Source organism: Pezoporus occidentalis, unplaced genomic scaffold (assembly GCF_034315485.1).
Source record: "Pezoporus occidentalis ecotype Australia unplaced genomic scaffold, CSIRO_AGI_Poc_V1 ctg37, whole genome shotgun sequence".
NCBI classification, from domain to species: Eukaryota; Metazoa; Chordata; class Aves; order Psittaciformes; family Psittacidae; genus Pezoporus; species Pezoporus occidentalis.
Genome location: NW_026915691.1, coordinates 4546973 through 4566906, shown reverse-complemented (window position 1 = coordinate 4566906; position 19934 = coordinate 4546973). Strand labels below are relative to the sequence as shown.

The window sequence follows — 19934 nt, the reverse complement described above, 5'->3', positions numbered from 1 at the left end:
GTCCAGATCTGTTACTATTGGCAACACCCAACTAGCAAGAGCCAGATGTGTGAAACTCAGATCTACCTTTTTTTCAGTTATTAAAAGAGTTGCAAACGTTAGTCAGCACGCTTCAATAAGCAAAATACAGTATTTCTAAGGACTCAGATTCCTTCATTTGTGAGCTTGTATACATTTGAATGCTCAAGCAGTGGCAACAGAAGTTACCCTAGTTAACTAAAAACAAATGTATTTTGAAGTTTCCTCACCTGAACTAGCCAAAGGGGTATTCCATAGCACAGCACCTCGTGCCCAATATATAAACTAAGGGGGAGTCACCCAGATGGGACCGACGGCTGCTCAGGTTGAGCTGAGTATTGGTCAGCGGATGGTGAGCAATTGTACTGTGTATCACTTGTGTTTTCTGAGCATAACACAATGCGCTCAGCTGTTCCCTTTGGTTTGTTTTTCTTTTTCAGTCAGAAAACTTCAATACTTTAAACTTTTGGTATCACAGAGATTTCACAAGTATTACAAAGATTATTCAGGTCAGTATTTGACCAATTTTGTATGAAACTACTGAGACTTGCAAGCCTCAAGCTATATGAAGACCAGTTAAGTTAATGGATTTAAAATAAAAAACCCCTCAGGCAGTGCATATCATTACATTTTAAACCAGAATTTTAAATCTTCAAAAGATAAGAAAGATTAATCAACCAATTTTTGAATATTTAGATGCCTACTCTTATTTACTTACACTATGTCAGAGGAATTTAAACCCAAAGTTAAATCATACTGAAGCTTCATGGGATTTTTTTCCCTTTAAAATCATTTAAGGGATTTTTCCTCTGTATATTACATTTAAGGAATATTTCCATTTTTGTTTAAAGCATCTGAAGTCATACGCCAAAACAGTCTGCAGCATACGAAAAACATTTCCCCTTAAGATGTTTTTTGAATAAAATTTGCATTTCAAAGTGTTACCATAGGTTTCATTCCAAGAAGCAGTATTTAATGTAATTCCTGTTCTTTAAACGGTTGCCTGGATTTTAGGTTACAGCTCTGACAATTAATTGTCTGGATTCCCCACAGACCCTTCCATGGGGTAGGCAAAACTAAACTGTTTCTTCAATAACCGACTAGGACTGAGATCACATGAGTAACCACACAGTTCTCCTTTAACAGGCAGTTACCATATCAATAAGAAAGGCAAGTTCAACACTCCACTAGAGGCAATAAAATCCAAAACCTCTCCCCCTGCCCAGGTGCTCTCATGCTGCTGGGACTTTACCTATGCACAATTTAAGATCGATATCCTGGCTGGAATCTAGCAGTTTCCTCAAAAATCAGTTCTTTCAGCTTCTCCTTCGGCAAGTCATCCAACTCCATATCAAACTTGAAGGGTGCTTCAGCTACAGGCTTAATAATACAAAGAAATGTTATTGCTTTTTTAATATTAATATTACTGTTCTGCTTAATTTCATGTACTCCTTGTATAGGGGGAAAAAAACCTGAAGATGCGCTTCACAGAAATACTTAATCCTGTGCAGTCTTCAAGGCAGAACTTGTGCTGTTAGCCCTCTGTGTGCTTTATATATTAATTTACCACATTTTAAATCAAACCATAGTAAGTAGCTACACAAATTTCAACCAAAAGTTAAAAATATTTCTTAAAGGCCCATAATTTAGTATCTACCTGAAGAAAAATTAGCTGGAACATTTTTGTATTTCTCAGAACAAACATATCCCTCCTTTAAGGAAAACTACACCTTTTTCCTCATCTACTTCTGTACCAAAAGTAACCTGAAATCTCAGCAGATTTGCATTCTAAACCACAGTGAGTTCACATTCAGGGGTTCTAAATGCATAATCTGATGGGGAACTCAGTCATTCCCCTTCATCTCAGACATTAAGTAAGACCATAGTGAGCTGAGGAGTTCCATTTTCAGGAGAGGACACCTTAATTAGCCTCTATTTATTGTGTTGTGCCTCCAAAATGTTGTACTGGAACAAGAAATATAAAATTTTGGTAAATTGATGCAATTAATTCTTCAACTCCCTTAGAGCAGCAGAAACACTGCCCTTAAACTAACTAACGAAGAAAATAACCTGCTAAACCATTAAATTAACATTGACATTTTAACAGTGTCTTTACCTCATCGCTTGGATCATAATACTGCTCCAGATATGGATGTGCTAAAGCTTGTTCCACTTCAATCCGCTTATGAGGATTAAAGGTCAACATTTTATCCAACAAATCAAGTGCTAAGAGGGAAAAACAAAGTGAGCAAGAGTTTAATACACACCCCAAGGTATAATAAGATTGTTACAAACACCAATATTGCACAGAAAATACACTTTACCCCAAGTTTTGGGCTGATTTCAATTTACATCTGAAGCTCCCCAGCTGTAGGAGCAGTAACAGAAGCAACAGATTGCTTCCTGCAGCTCAGGCCTCTGCCAGCCCACCTCATTCCCTGGCTACAGCTGCCTTTGGCCCAATCTGGTCTTTGGGCTTCACTCAAATCCTTGTGCCAAAACTCCAAATAAAGACAGAGCTTTTCTGAAATAAGTAAGTAATCAAGAATATGTGTTTATTCTGAAAAGAAAACTTGGCTGTTTACGGAAGGAAATGCCATCCAGAAGTCATTAGGAGTTCTAGACTATCACAGTAACCATCCTAGTGCAACTAACGGCCCAAGACACGCTCTCCAGCCAGGATGCAAATACATCCACATTCATGAGATTCAGGCAAAATCTGTTTGAGACATCTCATAAAAAAATTCACAAACAACTTGAAGATCCAGTAAGACAGTGAGGCCTGATGAAATTCTGGACAAATGTTACAAATCACAATAGCTGAACAATTGCAGTAACTGCTGTAACACATTCTCCTCTTCCAAGAAAAGAAAACAGAATGATTACTATAGCAAGAAGCCCAAAGATATCTGCAGTATCCCAAATTCCAGTCCTTCTCACCACATAACAGAACTTTAATAGAAGCTTTTTACTGCAGAAAAGCAGTTGCAGCTTCACACCAGGATGAGATGTGTACCAAGCACTGAAGAGGAGACTGAACTTTGCCACTGTGTTCAGTGGCAGCTTGAAAAAGCTACAAACCTGCACAGCCACTAACATGAAATATTGTGATGCAGTTCTCAAAGACTGGACCTCACATGCTCAAGCTGTGCTACAGCACATCATGCACAGTGCTTTTCATGGCAGTGACGGCCAAGCAGCCCTTTGAAAAACTGCTCTAAAGCTACTCCAAAGATGCAGATGGGAAGGCGCTGCAGAAGTCATGCAAACAGCATGCTCCCCAACAGCTCAGTGTTATCAGCACTGCTACAGTCTGAGCTGTCAGAACCCCATGGCAGAAATTTTCACACTGATGAGCACTATTACAAAAGCAGAATAAATCACTGCTGTTTCTCTCAGGGATAACCAGCTCTACACAGCTCCACCTGCAGAAATCAGCTTTCACATGGTAGCTCACTACCTGATCGTACTCACTGACAGCAAATTATTTTATCAGCCAAAAAAAAAGTGACTTCTGAATTGTGTCAGAGCAGGTGAAAGAGCACTGTCCTGTGAATACAGCCACCCTTACACTGTATGAAGTTGAATTCAAAAGCCAAGTTAACAGCTATCTGGCCAATCAAAATCATATCTGCCCTTTACTACAGCCTTGCTTTTAGAACTTCTGCTCCACTTATCATAACGGAATTTTTAATCCCATTAAATTTTAACCTTTCACACTCAGACTGATATTATCCCGTTTGATCCAGAGCTGACATGCAGTCTGTGCAAACCGTACCAAGTCCAGCAATAAGCAGTGCTCTCATATCTGATTTTAGAAACAAAGTCCAAGATTTGTTTGGTGCCTGTGTCAGAATCCAATGCCCATGTTCAGTACCCGAGTACTGTATCGCGCTCTCAAAGACAGTAGCAGGAGTTAGGATTTACATTTCACTTGTCAGTTAAAGATCAACACGTAATCTTCGAGTTACTAATAACTGCTTTATAAAAATAAGCTAGTATGAGGGTTTCATGCTGGTTTATGATTTTATTAACTTTATACTGCCATTTTAAGGGGCCTGTATATTCTGTTTCCAATACAGATCAATTCTTAGGGTGGTTTTAAAACTCCTACCCTGTCATTATGTTCTGATACAATGTAATAGAGCATAAAATACCTTTGGGGTCAGCGTTTGGAAACAGCCTGTTCCATGGTACCTTATTTTTGTGTGGTAGGGAAAGCAAGTAGTTTCTGGCCTTTAAATTTATTATACAATTCAAATCTTCTTGGGAAGGGGATCCAAGTATACCTAAAAATAAATACAAACAGTGCTGCATTCCATGAAAAGCACATTAAACAGTTACATCACAATTGCTAAACTCAGTGGTAAAACTGCACAGAAGATGATTTCAGACTAAATGCTTTAACAATACAGAATAGCTTGGAATTCTTTTAGAAACCTTCATAAAGAAGGTTTAAGTTATTTCTTGTAAATAAACAAATGCGTAAGTTTCTAATGATCAGCAATCTGTTTAAAACATTTGTTAAGTGTCATATCTATAGAAACATAAAAACCACTTTGACCTGGACCTAATTTGAGCTTCTTAATTTTATTTTCTATTTTAAAAACATCTCTGCTGATATAGTAAATAAATTGCTGAGTAGCCTTTATCTGCCACCCCAGTTCAATGATTTGTGGTAGAAAACACTGCAGGGACCAGGTGATGCACCTACAGCTCCCTGCACTGAGCTACAAGAGCAGGACAGGAGCAACCAAGCCCAGCCCTGTTGGTAGAGAGGCAGATGGATGTGGAAATGCCATTACACATGACTCTTACCAAGGATGTGGTTGAGTTGGTCAAGGTAGTGTTTTCCTGGAAAGATGGGTCTGTTGGAGAGCATCTCTGCCAGAATGCAGCCAACCGACCAGATGTCAATAGACTTGGTGTAACCCTGCAAGTAAAGTGAAAACACGCTGTCGTCAAAGGAATTCTGCGTAATTGCAGCAACATGTTACTTCAGTAATCTGTGGAAGTGCACGCAAATACAGCTTTTTTTATCTGAGTCATGCTTGTTAATGCTCTTTGTTTTTTCTGTACAGAATGAAATAATTAAGAACCGTACATCATAACAGTTCTTCGAAGGGGTAGCAAGAACTGAAGGAGGCAAGATGTGCTTTTCCAAAAGGATTCTCGAAATTCAGCTACACATATTGCCAACTGCAAATTCTGAGGCTCCCTGATTTTATAGCAAATTTAAACTAACAAATTTTGGCAATAAAATTTAAACTAACAAATTTTGGAAATAAGCTATTCTTCTGAATTCCAAAGCTCCTTACAGTGTGCTAAACGTATGCAGGTCCTGTTCGTCCCAACAGGACCCAAACACCACACAAATAAGAAGCCTTGAGCAAAGGGGTAGAAGGGCACCACAGAGCATTGGTTAGTCAATTTGCAACACAACAGATAAGCCAGTAGTAGACATGATGTGAAGAGGCCAACACTGTAAGTGGGATATAAGGAGAATGTGTACAGGTAACCTGCGCCATCCATAGGAGAAGGCTCTTATTCAGAAGCCCACATGGGGCCCATTCATCTCTAGAAGCCCTGGTCCCAGGAACTATCTTGCCTTGTTCCCCCACTGCCCACCTCCTTTCAGCAGAGAGCTTCCAACCGAAGCCAAAAACTCTGCTGAATCCACAGAAGGCTTCACAGGATGTGATCACTTGGTTATTTGTTTTGAAGGCACTATTACTCTAAAAGGAATCCTGGCTATAGGCCAGGAAATTTTATGCTGATCACTTCTTAAGAAACACACAGAATATCTTCTATAAAGGCTGCAGATAAGTATATGAGGATACCTGGAAATAAGGTGAAGTTGCTCTATGTTTATGGCCTCAATGTGAGTTTAAAACCCAAGAAGCTGTAAAACCCCCTCAATTGCTCAGATGGCTATTTTCTAAAAGCATTACACACTCTATTGCCACAGCAAATCCCAGCCAGCTGTCAGCAAAGCAGCAACCCTACAGAAACATCATCATCCTCAAGGAGTGTTAAATTCAGACACAGCGCAGATGTCACAGAGGTATTTTGCTAACAAGAGTATGGCTGAAGGTTCTGAAGGACGCCCATTACTCACACCATACAGGGACTGGACACACCTTAAAGCAGCCACAGAAAAACATAAGAATAAATCCAAGTATAAGGAAATCAAAGAGATGATTTCATTACGAGTATGGGAATGCAATTAAGATTGACACACAACAATAATCACATGCCTTCAGAGTCAGATTCACCCTCCTATGCATTCTAAACCTGAATTAAGATGTCAAGATAACATTACGGCAACATTAGCAACAAGCCTTGATGAAGGCAGCTGTAAAGCGCTCTCCTTACTAACACTTCTATCCTGATCTGTGGAAGAGCATTTGATGGAAAGAAGTCTCCCAGCAAGGAACTGTACATGTGGGAGCACATAAACGTAATGTCCGATTTGTAGTATTCAATAACTGTATCTGGAATCAAAAACTTATCGCAAGCCAGTAGCTGTCCATTACCACACTTCCTCAAGACTACGCATGTGTTCTGATCCTAAAAACACAGCAGGGGGTAAAGCAAAACCAGTACTTGCAGGTGAATGACCAGCACCAGAAGCACCAGCCTGTGCTGTGGTTCTTACCTTAGAATTCAGCATGATTTCAGGAGCCCTGTACCAACGTGTGGCCACATATTCTGTCAAGAATCCCGTGTGATCGTGATCTGGATCTGCAACACGAGCCAGTCCAAAGTCACAAATCTGGTTTTAAAGAAATTAGGAAAAATAAGAAGGCAGATTAGACACCTGGTGATGGCAACCTGGATTTTTAGAAACCAATTATTGCACAAAGGTCAAAGAAAAGGATTAAGTACAAGGAGTAATCAATTACGCTGTGAGGAGCCAGGAAGAATAAAGGTTTGGGGGAAAAAAAGATGTTCCTGGCACATGATTTACGTTCCACTGTGGGTTTACTTCACCCCTTGTCTGGCAGAGAGGTGGCAGATGCTCTGCTCCAGCCTGTTATTAGACACTGACCAGAAAACAAAAAGATTAACATTTCCAGAAAACAAAATTACTGACCAACACTTGTAGCAAAGTTCAATACCCCTGTTCACAAAAGCCCCCATTGTAACTGCATCTTTGTATGAGAAACTCCCAATCCACTCACAAGATAAGGGTAGACCGGAGAGATCAGAGGTGCTGAAGGAAGCACAGGCTTAAAAAAACAAAAATATTCTTAACCCAGTATCAGGAATAGTTTTATCTAACCCTGAAAATTAAAATAAACTCTGATCTAGACTAGTGAGTTCAGCACAAAGAGAAGTGGGTTTAGCTATACTCTGGTGAGGAGGCCCCATGGCCTTCAGAGCCATTTAGTGTCCTCTCCCCAGGGGTAAATTAAGAGCACTGAAAATGTGAAGAGAGACAGTGTTCTAGTGTACAGCAGCTGATCCTTTCTTGCTTTCCCCAGGGTACACGGCAGGCTTGTGGTGTGGCACATTAGACACATTCATATGCTTTTGCTACCACCAAGAAAATACTGGTTTATAATAATGATTAATTTCCACAGAACGTATCTGCATGGAAGTCTGCACTCTCAGAAAAAGTGAGGCATCAAATGCAGGAGTGGCAAACAGATTGTAGGTTCCTCTGATGCATTTTATAATAGTTTACTCTTCAACAGTTGTGCACAGTGATAATATTAAAAATGTAAAGTAATAATATGTTGTAGTCAATGAAGACTGTAATGGAAACCCTACCAGAAACCTCCCTGTGCCCTGGCAACCTACTCCTTTATCTTCCTTGAGGGACACCTTGTGAAATGACTGCTATATCAGCCAAGGAAGAAGTGATTCAGCTGACTAAAAGCTACATCTGAAAAACAAGATACAGCAGATGACTTAAACAGAGGGACTGAAGAAAAGGCAATGATGACATTTGTAAGCCAGGCTGCACGGGATGACTCCTCTGACTTTAGATATGTATTTTAAAAAAAAACAACAACCAAAAACCCCCAAAACCCAACCCAAACCCAAATCCTTAGACAACAAAACCAAAGAGAACCCTTTCAAGCATGTCAAGGTTTTCCCAGGCTACAGAAACAGAGCAGCTGCCTTGTGTGCAATTAGCAGCTTATATAAAGTGAATTGGTACAAATAATCAGAAGAGTCTCTTCTATGGACAGAAGTAAAGAAGCTGCAGAGGACTTCAGAAAAATAATTATGCTGGCAGACAAAGTTGTTGTAATCTCTTTCTCCTAACCTCATCAAAAAGCTCTGTAAGACTATAGGCAAGGAGACTTTGCTTAAGAATAATGCTGTAATTCTGCACAAGTGCTATGATTTGTTATTATTAAGACAAAAGAAAGACACTCCCCGGTCCACAGTGAGGAGAAAGAACTGGGTTACAGAAGATGTCTGTGAATCTCTGAAGTAGAAAAATGGACATGGGATGGAAAGGGAGATTAATGACAAAGAAAGCTCATTAAAATGACAAAAAGCTCCTGCTGCCTAGAGCAGGAACAGATTAATCTGAAAAGAAGAAACACAATATAGTGAGAAAGGCATCAAGGCCGAAGCTGTAAGAAGAGGCTTTCGGCTGTTAGCAGTGTTCTCAGCAGCTGCATTAGCAGGGCAGGAGGAGAGAGAAGCTGGTGAGGCCAGCTCTGCCCCAGGTCCCGGTGTGAGGGGTGCAGCACACAGACCAGCTGCGCCCTGGTTGGGCAGACAGCTCTTGGCCTATGGCAACTGAACATATTTAACAAAGCAGCTACCCTATTGAATGGAAATAAAGAACTGTGAGTCTCATTTAAGTCTGTAGCACAGCCTCGGGAAAGAGAAACCTTCAGGTTCTGCATTTCTGCCCTGAGCCTTTCAGCTGTTCAGGACAAGATACAGGGTTCACAGACAAGTTTTGTCAATAGATGGAGACTCATACATTTCTTTCCTGGAGTCGGAATCTATGACCCAGAGGTCAAGATCACTTTTAAGGGAAAAGAAAGAAGGAGCTCTTGTTAGAACCTGCAGGACTCTGAGCTCCAGAAGAGATAACACCACTAAAGGAAAAAAGCTACCAGCATTATCGCTGAAGGTGAACAAACTTTCTGCTTTCCTTCTTCTGACAGTGTGATTTGTTATTCACTTTCACAGTAGCTGTGTTTTGAGTTTATGTACAATAATCAACTTTGTAAGCATGCACATGTACATAGCCAACACAGACTTGCAGAACAGCCCTAAAAGAAACAAGTTAGCGCAAGTTCAGCATTCATCAGACAAGGACTAACATGTACTGGTTTTCTCTCCAATTCTGTTGTTTAAACTTTAGATGTGGTATTAATACAACACCAGAGTTCCCTTCAGGTTATAAAAAAGCATATGCTCTGTCATGCAGACTACCATATTCTGCACCAGGAAGCACAGATTGCAGTGGCATGCTGTTTTTATAAAGAAATTACAGCAGTACCCACTAAGGTCATATTGTACTATTACACCATACGGTGAGCTTACCTTCTTTTTCATGACCATCTTACTTGGGTTAAAACACAAGTGAGCCTGGTTTCATTTATTGCCTTTATTTGCACATAACAGAGCTACACTCAAACTGTTCTTTTCTGCTTCTACTGCACAGTCATCCTAGATTTTACTCCCTTTCCTTCATGAATGGGTTAATGCCTCAAAGGGATCTGATGTGGTAACAGCTGCTGAAATCCCACAGCAATAGTCAGAGCTGACCAGTCCAGCATTAGGAAAAGCTGACAAACAGCAGCAGGAATGTAAAGAGAACCGATCGTGTGGCCAATACTGGGAACAGACCAGCACATGAACAGCAAGGACTTTGCCTGGAATTGTGACAAACTTGTACAACCAGCAGGTGGTTTGCATTTTGAAGAGGGTATTTCTGTTTTGTTTTGGTTTTTAAAATTGAGAAGGTAGAGCTACTATAATAAACAAAGAGTAATTAGGTGCAACACAGCAAGCACAGTTGTACCATGTCAGATCAAAGCAACATAAGCTCCGTCATCTCACTCCGTCAGTGGCCAAGGCAAATACATAACGTAAAGCGTAAAAGGGAACATCCCCTAGTGCTTCTCTAGTGGTCTCTCTCACCTTCCATGGGTTTGCCACCACAGGACTCTCATCCAGAGGTAGGGTTCAACAGCTTTTTCTAACTTGCTTGGTGTTTTTTTAAATCACATTATCTGTAATATCTGCAATCCTCTGGTACCAAATCCCACTGCCTGACAATGCTGCCCTTTCACTCTGAGTACGCCACCCCATCCTTTCATCCCCAGGCTTTTTAACAAGAAAAGACAGTGAACAAATGTTTTCTATTCACCCCCCCCATGCCACTAAATTTGATAAAATTCTATTGTATTCTTTCTTTCCTCAAGCAGTATCTTCCAGCAGAGAAGGTCTAGGCTAAACTGTTCTTCCTGATGGAGAGAAGCACTCTGAAGTCCTGGTCTCCTCATTTTGAAAGGATATCACAGGAATAAGTGTGGTAACTACGACCACATAGAACTGAAGACTCAAAACCAAAGTTACAGAATGGCATGTTTTCTGTTTTATTCTCTATTTCTGTTCTAACTCTTCACACTTGATTTGCTTTAGTGAATGCCATTATGCATTGAGCTGACATTTCCAGGAATCATAACAGCTCTAAGATCATCCTTCTGTAGTATTAACTGGTAGAGAACCCATCACTGGAGATGCAAATTAGAAACATTCTCTCTCCAAGTAATTGCTGTGCGTTTAATCAGCACTGAATTTCACATGCCATTTTAGTTACCCACTAATACAAAGTCCTTTTCCAACAATGAACAATGAACAGTGTAAACAGACAAATTAAGACAAGTATACACAGTTTTGAGTTTACTTTCTAGGTAAAAACAATTCTGCTTCAGATTTGTGTTTTCACTGAACTTTCAAAAGAGGCTGTTTCAAAGTCAGCCTCCAGATGGAAACAACGATGCACTCATTAAAACAGCATAACAGCAAGTTCTTAGTCACGCAAACCTTAATAATTACTTTATCAAAACCAATAACGTTTTGGCAGGCTTTCTAGCATAAAAATCACACTAATCACCGGTAACAAAATTGCATTCATGGCTACAGCAGGTAGTTTATGAAGACCATTGCAGCAAAATTCAACTAACCTTGAGATCACAAGTGGTGTTAAGCAGCAAATTTGAAGGTTTGAGGTCACGATGAAGCACATTGGCTGAATGGATATATTTTAACCCTCTCAGAATCTGGTAAAGGAAATAACAAATGTGGTCGTTGCTGAGGTGTTGAGTCTTTAAGAGCTTGTAGAGATCTGTCTCCATGAGATCTTGCACAATGTATCTGTAAGGCATCAGATGTAAGGCAGCAAACCAAACAGTGTCATGTTAGATACCACACACAGCACCCAGTGAAACTTCTGTAACAAGTTCTCTCTCACTTGTCTGTTTGGTGACAATTCTGAAACTATGTAGTTGCTTCTTACTTTACAAGTTTTAAATCAAATCAACCCTGTTACATAATGGAGGCCTTTACAGAATTCAGGGGCACAAGCAGGCAGTCCTCAAATTAATCATCGTAAATCTCAATTTTTTTATATTAGAGCCTGATTTTCTGATAACTTATGAAGTGAATACATTTGACCTAGATTCAGTTCCATTCCTGCCTACATGTACTTTTGGCTTTTATTTGGCAGACATCTGCAAAGACCCCCAAAACCAATAGGAACCAATGCTCATGGACTTGGGGAAATTAAGATGGTTGACTAAACTGGGCCTTGTATATCAGGTAGAGTCTCCTAGCTAAGACTACTTCATACACTAGATATCCACATGAAGTCCTAGCTACGCAAAGCCAAGTTTCCCATGGAAGAACAATTAGAATAACAAAAAAGACAGATTTGCATGTATTCAGCGTGTTTACCTGCCCATGTGCAGTTTCAGACTGGCTCACATGCAGGAAGCACTGAAACACTGGGGGTTGGGTTCTGCTTTATTTTAATTTCCCCCTCCCCCAGGATGTATCCGTTCTGTTCTTTAAGAACATTTCAGACATTTACAGCAGTCTGGTCAGTTTATTTTCTCCTCAAAGCAATCAGTTCTAGCAACAGCCTTATTAAGAGCAAATATAGTTTTGAGATGAAGTAACTAAACTAAATCATCTCTCAAGCTTATTTGTTTCTTTTCCTGAAAGAAAACCAGTGTTCACCCACATAGCAAACCTACTTATTTATCTATAAACCAATCAAACATTATGAACTTCCCCTTCAATTTACAATAATAGTAACGAACAGGATGAAAAACAAACAAAACAGAGAAGGCAGCAACCATCACTCTGCAGAGTAGCTGCAGACTTCGAAAGGATACACATCTTTCATTTGTTCAATAGTTGGAGCTCTGATAATATCATTTATCCCAATAATATTCTCATGCCTGAAGCGCAGTAGGATCTTAATCTCCCTCAGAGTCCTCTGGCAGTATGTCTGATGCTCAAAAGGACTGATTTTCTTTATAGCAACTCGAACTTTGTTGATGTTATCATAGGCAGAACTAGAAAAGAATCAACAACATTAGTTACAAGGAATATTAAATTCATTCAATTCAGAAAGCAAGAACACAAATTCAACTAAATATAGGGGTGGCACATTTGGTTTACATTTATTTTTATCAAATTAAGAAAGGCAACAGCAGCACATTTTTTAGTTGGATGAATGGACAAAATACTGTTGTTCCATCACCAGCCTATTTGGGTATCTACACATCTTTAGCTTTCCCAACTGGCACTTAATATTCTGCTGATCCGGGGGTACCTGAACAAAGAAAGAAGTATGCATCTTCTTTACCAGTCTGTGGAACAAACAAGTTTGAATCTTTCGTCTTTTTCTAAAATGCTGTATTTGAAAAGTAGTTTGAGATCAAGAATTCCTCGAGTTAATCAATTCACTTTGGGGTGCAGAAAAGCCTTCAGAAATCATCTTAGAAGCAGTAGAACTCCACATCCTATGTCTAACTCCTGCAAGTAATTCCAGATGTCACAACTTTTTAGTCCTCCATCCAGCTACACTGGATGTTTTTCCATGAAGGACAGACATGGAAGAACAAAAGGGATGGAGAACTTGTGAAAGCAGCTTTCCAAGTTCAATTCCAAACAGAGTTCAAGAAGAAAAAGAATGCACCTGACCTCACACACAAAGCAAAGGAAGCAACAGTATGAGGCAACACATGACTATGACCCAGATTAACACACACACTGGCTGCTACACTTCCAGTGCTGTCATCTCAGGAGTTCAGAGCACCATTGCCAGGTACAGCAATAACGCAGCCCCGGTATTCCTCTTCAAAATGCCTACGCACTTGAGTACCCCAGCCTGACCCTAAGGAAATGGCTCACTAAAATACACATAATTTTCTAAGATTTGGAGTCAGGTAGTAAAAATGTTATGAATTCTTACAAATTTTATGATGTTTTCCATGGTCTCGCTGATATGAATGACAAATCATCTCATTATAATAATTTCTATTTGTATTAGAAGTAGATGTAGTTAATTAGAATTTAAATATGTGCATATGATCCTCATTCCTTTCAAATTTCTTTTTGCTCACTACTGCATTGTTTGGAAATAAAAACATAATCAAGCCTACATTGAAACCTTTCCATTAGCCTCAACTACTTCATATAAAAACGCAAACACAGCAGCCGAACGGGCTTTACATTCCACCGATTTCCCATAATCACGTCCCAGAAGATTCTTTGAAATTGGCGTTACTTTGATGAGATGTAAAGTAGAATAAAATACAAAAACCCAATCAGAAAAGGAGGCCTGAAAGGAATCCAAATGCCTGGACACGTTAAGGTTCTTTAACACTAAGAGTACGGTGCAAGAAGGTGGTTTTGAGGCATAACTTACTACTGTGTGCAAAAGTGTTTAACATTTCTCACTTTCACTATTAAAAATGACATAGAATCTGTGCTGTCAGTAAGATCTTCATACACCTCATGCATATGCAGTGACATCGTTTTGCATGACTTCTCCACAGAGTCACTTTGACTTGTCTGCATCCGTAACACCAGTCTATAACCACAGCCAGACTGCAGAATTTATTTGCCCCTAGAAATACTGAACTAAAATACTCCACAGGGTGCTTTGAAATTCCACATGCCAAGCCAGTATTCATTACAACTGTTGCTATTGCATATGTATAGATAACACATTAGCAGTTCATAAGTCCCAAAATAGATAACAACAAAGTACCAGAAGTGGAACTTGGCATAGCCTTCAAGAGCACTTAGTGTACAGTAATTTTCTTAGTTCCTCAGGTAATCACCTGTGGTGTTTACAACATACCAGTGAGGCAAGTAACAGGCAGAAAACAAAACTAGATATAGTTCTGAAGCACGAACAACCTGTATTTGGGAATTAAAGAATCCTATGGACAATTGTATCATAACCAAATCTCAAACCTCCTTCTTTGTATTGACTTAAGTGTCATTTTTTAATCGCACTATGCAGAATCTTAATCCTTGCAAAGAACTGGACAGCAGCTGCTATGCTGAGAAGAAAAAGGCAAAATGCCAGTATTTACCAATTGATGCTGCTTAAAGAGCTCCTAATCTCTTACAATATTTGATAAATCTCTAAGCTATTGCTTCTCAAGCAAAGATTGGTTATTAATGAAAAATACGCTTCTTTCCTTGTATAGATTCAATGAACTTGAATCCATCAATTAAACATACCAACATTTCCTCTCTTGTAGCTCTTGAAGCATTTTCTTAGCAGAAGGCTTGTGCTGTCATTTAAAAAAGGACGGGTAATCTTGCTTTCAGATGGTTCAACTCTAAAATGCATGACTCAGCATGAAAAAAAGCTGACTGTTTGCAGCAAAGATGCGATCGATCTCCTCCCCAGTGTACCTTCTGCATACAGTCATTTTTCTGTTCCTATCAGATCTCACTAAACCACTGTAGCTGAGCATGCACTGCAGTTACCCCTGCAAAACCTCAGCTAAAGAGAGCAAACCCAAAGTACTACCTAGCTGAAACATTAAAAGGGACACCAGCTTTATTTCTGTTGTCACTTTCTGAAACATGAGCTTTTCTGTAACTTGACTAAATGTAGGTAAGATTATCTCAATTCCCATGAGCAAGCAACTAATCATACAGCAGCTCCGTACATTTGCTTGTGCGTAATATTTCAGTTATCATGCATAATACAGGTACACAGAGAATCTGTATTACAAAGTTAACACCATTTCACATGCTGTCACAGCCCTCAAAACAAATACGACTGAGTGAACTGCGTGACCCTTTAAAAAACAACCTGCTTTCAATATGACACGTGCTACAGAAACTGTAAGAGGTACACATTAGAAAGAACTTCATCAGTAGTGAAGAGTCATGCGTTCTCCCATGCACACATGCTACAATCATACACCTATCTGGCCTAGGAAGCTACACAGCAGTATCTATTTTACTACCTAGGAAACACCCTAAACTAACAAAATCCTTTACGGGTCAAACTGAACCATTTCCCAAAGCTTTCCCCATTCCTCATAATCTCCATCCAGCCACTCCCTGCCATCAACACCAGATTGACCCACTACTCTCCAGAACTCTGCTGAAGAAATAAGCTGCTCATACAGTGTCCTCTGCAGTGTTTGCAAATGAAACAACTATAAAAAGTGCAGATCCAAACCCTCGATGCATTAACCCACTGCAGTTAATGTAACAGCTTAGCGCTTAACGCAGGATTCATCTTGCTTAGCCTGAGCTAGAATTAGAGGTCTAATTTTACGACTAATGATCACCTGCGCTCCCCCTACAGTCCAAACAGGAACGGCTCCACATACACATCCCATTGCCACCCAGCACATCTTAAATTTAGATTACTTGCATTCTGGAACGGCTGTCCCAGTGTGCACAGCCTAACCTAGCTGTCCAGACCGTCAGCTTCCACTCATCTCACAGCAACTTTTTTTCACTGGAGCAGTTAACTGGGATTCCTTCTAAAGGGATGAACCTTATATTATCTAGGCTTTTTTCCAGAGAAGATGAGTATCAGTAAGGTGGGCGTAATAGTTCACATAACAACTTTTAGAGTACTAATTCACAGCTTTCGGTTTCTAATCATTGACCACATGTACCCATCACTGCACATATACCTTTCCCTTTAACAGTCTGCATGTTATTCACATTATAGTTAATCTAGTTACTGACACTTTCAATATTCAGAAGGAAGGATTTATTCCCAACCCAACAATGTGCAGCTTCACAAGCTGATGCAACCATTCAGCTGTGAGTGCTATTTATCTGTAATGTGATAAATTTAAATATAGATTTTGCAACTGCCCAACTCTAGTATACACATAATTCTTATTTCAAGCTGTGGTTACTATCCTCTGACAACCTGCAACAGCACCATTTTAAGACACCATGTGAAAATCAATACAAGCCCTAGCAGTGCAGTTTATTATTCCTAATATTAAGTATCTTATAAATGTATAACAAAGTTTTTATCAACCCAGTAAAACATCTTGCACAGCTGTACAGAACAAATGAGCATTTATAGCACAGAAGCTGTGCCACGCAGCTTTGAAAGCCAGCATCTTACCCTTCTATAGCTCCAGCACCAACTTCCTTTCTAAAAAGGAATCCAAATGCAATGACCAGGAAGTGCACCACAGCATGAGCAGCCTACAGAAAACAGCACACTGATTGCTCAGATGAACCTCTGACACGCAGCCCCCTCTCCCATTAACTCCTTCTCAAGGAAGGAAAGCGTTTCAACAGACAGATTGGGACATGTGCCAAAGCTTAGCTCCTTCTACCCACAATGGCTGCTGCATGTTCTTCCATCCATTTCTATTCTTCACATGTTTCATTTTGGAGCAGAACTGGAACAAGTGAGAGCATGCTGCAGCTGCTGGGAGGAAAGGAGCCAGCTCCTGGCAATAGTTACAGCCCACAGAGGGCTGTTTCTTCATATAACCATTGAAAAACAACTGCCTACTCTGTCGGCACCCCCCTCCTCAGCACACTCCTCTGCCATGCTGCCTGAAGGCTTACCCCACCATGGGATATTCCTCCAACACTTTCAGGATTATTCACCTTATGGCTGTTTTACAGGCTGCTCTCAGCATAAGCATACACATAAAAATACACAATGCTACCAGCAAACATACTAATTACAACTCTAAATAAAAGACCGATTTGAAGTTTAAAAGGAATGTTTTATCAGTAGCTTTGTGTTGCTGTGGAAACAAGATTCCAAGGGCATATCCAGGGACAAGAATCTTTCTGAAATGCTGAATAATTCTGCTTTCAACCAGGAGAGGAAAGGCAAAAATACTTCCCAGCAAACAAGCTGATCTGGGAAGATCTTTAATCTTTTCATTCAGTCTACATTTAGCGCAATCGCGGACATTTCTACAACATGCTGACATTTATCAAGTTACAATGCAAATAGCTTCACCTTATTTTTAAGACTGCTGTAAGTAAAATAACACATCATTATGACAGAGTAGTAACCAGCAGTACCGTAACAGACTGTTCACTACAGGGTTTGGGGGTGGGGGAAGGCAGTGTTATGTGTGCAGATTTGTGGAGGGGACTGTTCGGGGGCTTTCAGAGTCTTCAGAACAATTAGCTTTTGATTCAAGATGATTAAAATACAGGGAGCAGCATTAGTGCATTATTCTTTTACCAAAGAGAAAAGACTGAAAAACAGATAAAAGCAGTCAAAAGACAGTTTCAGATTTGAGGACATCCTGTAATGTGTTATTTTTATATTGCTGAATATACTTTTTCTCCCCAACTGTAAACACCCACATTTACTAGAAATATTTCTTACTTTTTTTCCATTAATTAATAATTTTGAAGATACATAAATATGCTATTCATCCGACCCTTTTTATTGGCACTAACTTCCAGAACCAGAACCTGGTTTTAAAAGGAACAGGTACCTATCCATATTAAGATGTATCTGCCTTGATTTAACAGACCTCAGTTTAGGAAGACAGCTCTATGTGTTATCTTCTTGGTCTTTAAGAAAGATGCACTAAGAGCTTACAGTGAAAGAGGCCAAAAAAGCTTGAATTCAAAACTGAGATACTTCAGTGCAATCTTAGATACAAGACTTGCATACCAGAAGTTTGAGTGGTTAAGAAATGGTCCTCTCCTCATTATGTGATTGTTGAATTCTCTGCCACTTGTCAAGTGTGTTGGAAAACTACCTCAAGTTAAAAATTACAGGATGACCTCAGATTTATCTTATGCCTTGTTTCTTCAGAGAAAAAATGAAAGAATATGCACTGCTGTGATATAAGGCTGCCCACAGACCTTGAACTTCACCAACAACTGCTCGCCATTTTCTTGCATCTCATGCTACAAAAACAGCAGTAGAGGAAGGCTGAGCAACCAGAGAATATTAAAATAACTGCATAGTCGATGTGATCCAATTTGCAGTAGCATAAATCTGGCCCTACCTGACGATTCCTAACTGCATGCTATTTGAAAATCTTAGGTTTGTGTCGTTTGGGGTTTTTTAAAGCAGTTCTTCATTTGTCATCTCCTAGATTCTAGTATCCGTGGGTAGATTATTACTTTGGAGCTAAGAAAATATGAATCCCTGTTTCTAAACCTTTCATCATGGCCCCTCTGCAAAGCAACTGTCATGCTTTACAAACTCCTCAGGAGTTTATTCATATTCCTAACACCTTTTGTCTCTTTCTCGTTACCAAATGATCACTGGTATGGTTTTATTTTTATTATAGAAGATACCTAAACAAACTATTATGTCTGTATTTCTTACAAAGTTGATTATTTTTCTTTCCCAACCAGGGGTTGGGGTGGGGAAATAAAGAGCACTGATTTAGAAATTATGTCATAAGTCCATAGCAAGCTGCTCAAGTAATCACTGCAGACTGCTCTATCTTGCTCTTAGTTAACCTCTGAAGCTCACAGAGTCAAAACGTAACTGCATTACCTTCACCTTTACTACCTACTTTTTCAGTCCTGTTTCTCGTAACAGTCAAAAATCAGTTCTAATATTAAAGGTTTCTGCTACAAATACACCGACTCTTTCCTGCCATGACAAATGTGAATTCGCACTCCTAAGTGATTTTACTCTTTGGCAGTTTCTGATCTACTACAGGTTATTGCCCTTCACACCGCAAATTACTATGGTGCTTTTGTAACCTCCTACAGGACATTTGTTTCCATATATATAATTCAAATCATTATAACTCAAATAATTCTAATGGGTTAAAAAGGCACAACTTGATTTTTCAGAATTTGAAAAGTAGAACCTGATGAAGCCTTCCAAAGCATGACAATTTAAAACTATTTACTAAGCACATAATAATGGCTTAACAGTTTTAATTCCTTGGATCACTCCTACTATTTAGAAAACAAATAGCCAGTCATACAAAATGGAGCCTGTTAAATAAATTACTTTCACCAGAAGCTCAGTCAATTCCTAATCCTGGGTGTGGCAGAGCAGATGATTTGTGTTTTGTTAGTACCTACTAAACAGAACTATGAAAACAGCAATTCTAGAGCTACACCTTAACCTTAGAAAAGTATCAGCTTTTTCACACAAGGTTTTGGCTAAGGATGTCTAAGGATGACATTAACTTCATGGTGTTTTGATCACTGCATTTTACTGTCTATACCTTTAGATAAGAAGCACTTATGCCTACTCTGCTTTTTGCCACTGAAGTTCAAATTGGGCTTCAGAAAATAGACAACTCTTACATCCCAGTATTTCACCTATTTCTTGCCTTCCCACCTGTCCTCCCCATTTTAGGGGTTTACAGGTTCTCTGCCAGTATTTCCTTTGATAGCATCTATGCCAAATTTAACACACAGGCAAACTTCACTGCTATATTTAAAGGCCCTTTGGC

General features: G+C 39.5%; 1 protein-coding gene across 1 annotated transcript in view; it reads right to left on the bottom strand.

The window, feature by feature from the left end:
• MAPK1 (mitogen-activated protein kinase 1) overlaps positions 1 to 19934 on the bottom strand; it is a 39318-nt gene that overhangs the window by 10027 nt on the left and 9357 nt on the right. Inside the window, exons 2-8 of the mRNA XM_062631449.1 lie at positions 12402 to 12584; positions 11190 to 11379; positions 6677 to 6793; positions 4837 to 4951; positions 4176 to 4307; positions 2135 to 2244; positions 1271 to 1398 (exon numbers count right to left, since the gene is read on the bottom strand). Coding sequence (XP_062487433.1) covers positions 1282 to 1398; positions 2135 to 2244; positions 4176 to 4307; positions 4837 to 4951; positions 6677 to 6793; positions 11190 to 11379; positions 12402 to 12584 — 964 coding nt within the window. The 3' untranslated portion in view covers positions 1271 to 1281. The remainder of the gene's footprint in view (positions 1 to 1270; positions 1399 to 2134; positions 2245 to 4175; positions 4308 to 4836; positions 4952 to 6676; positions 6794 to 11189; positions 11380 to 12401; positions 12585 to 19934) is intronic.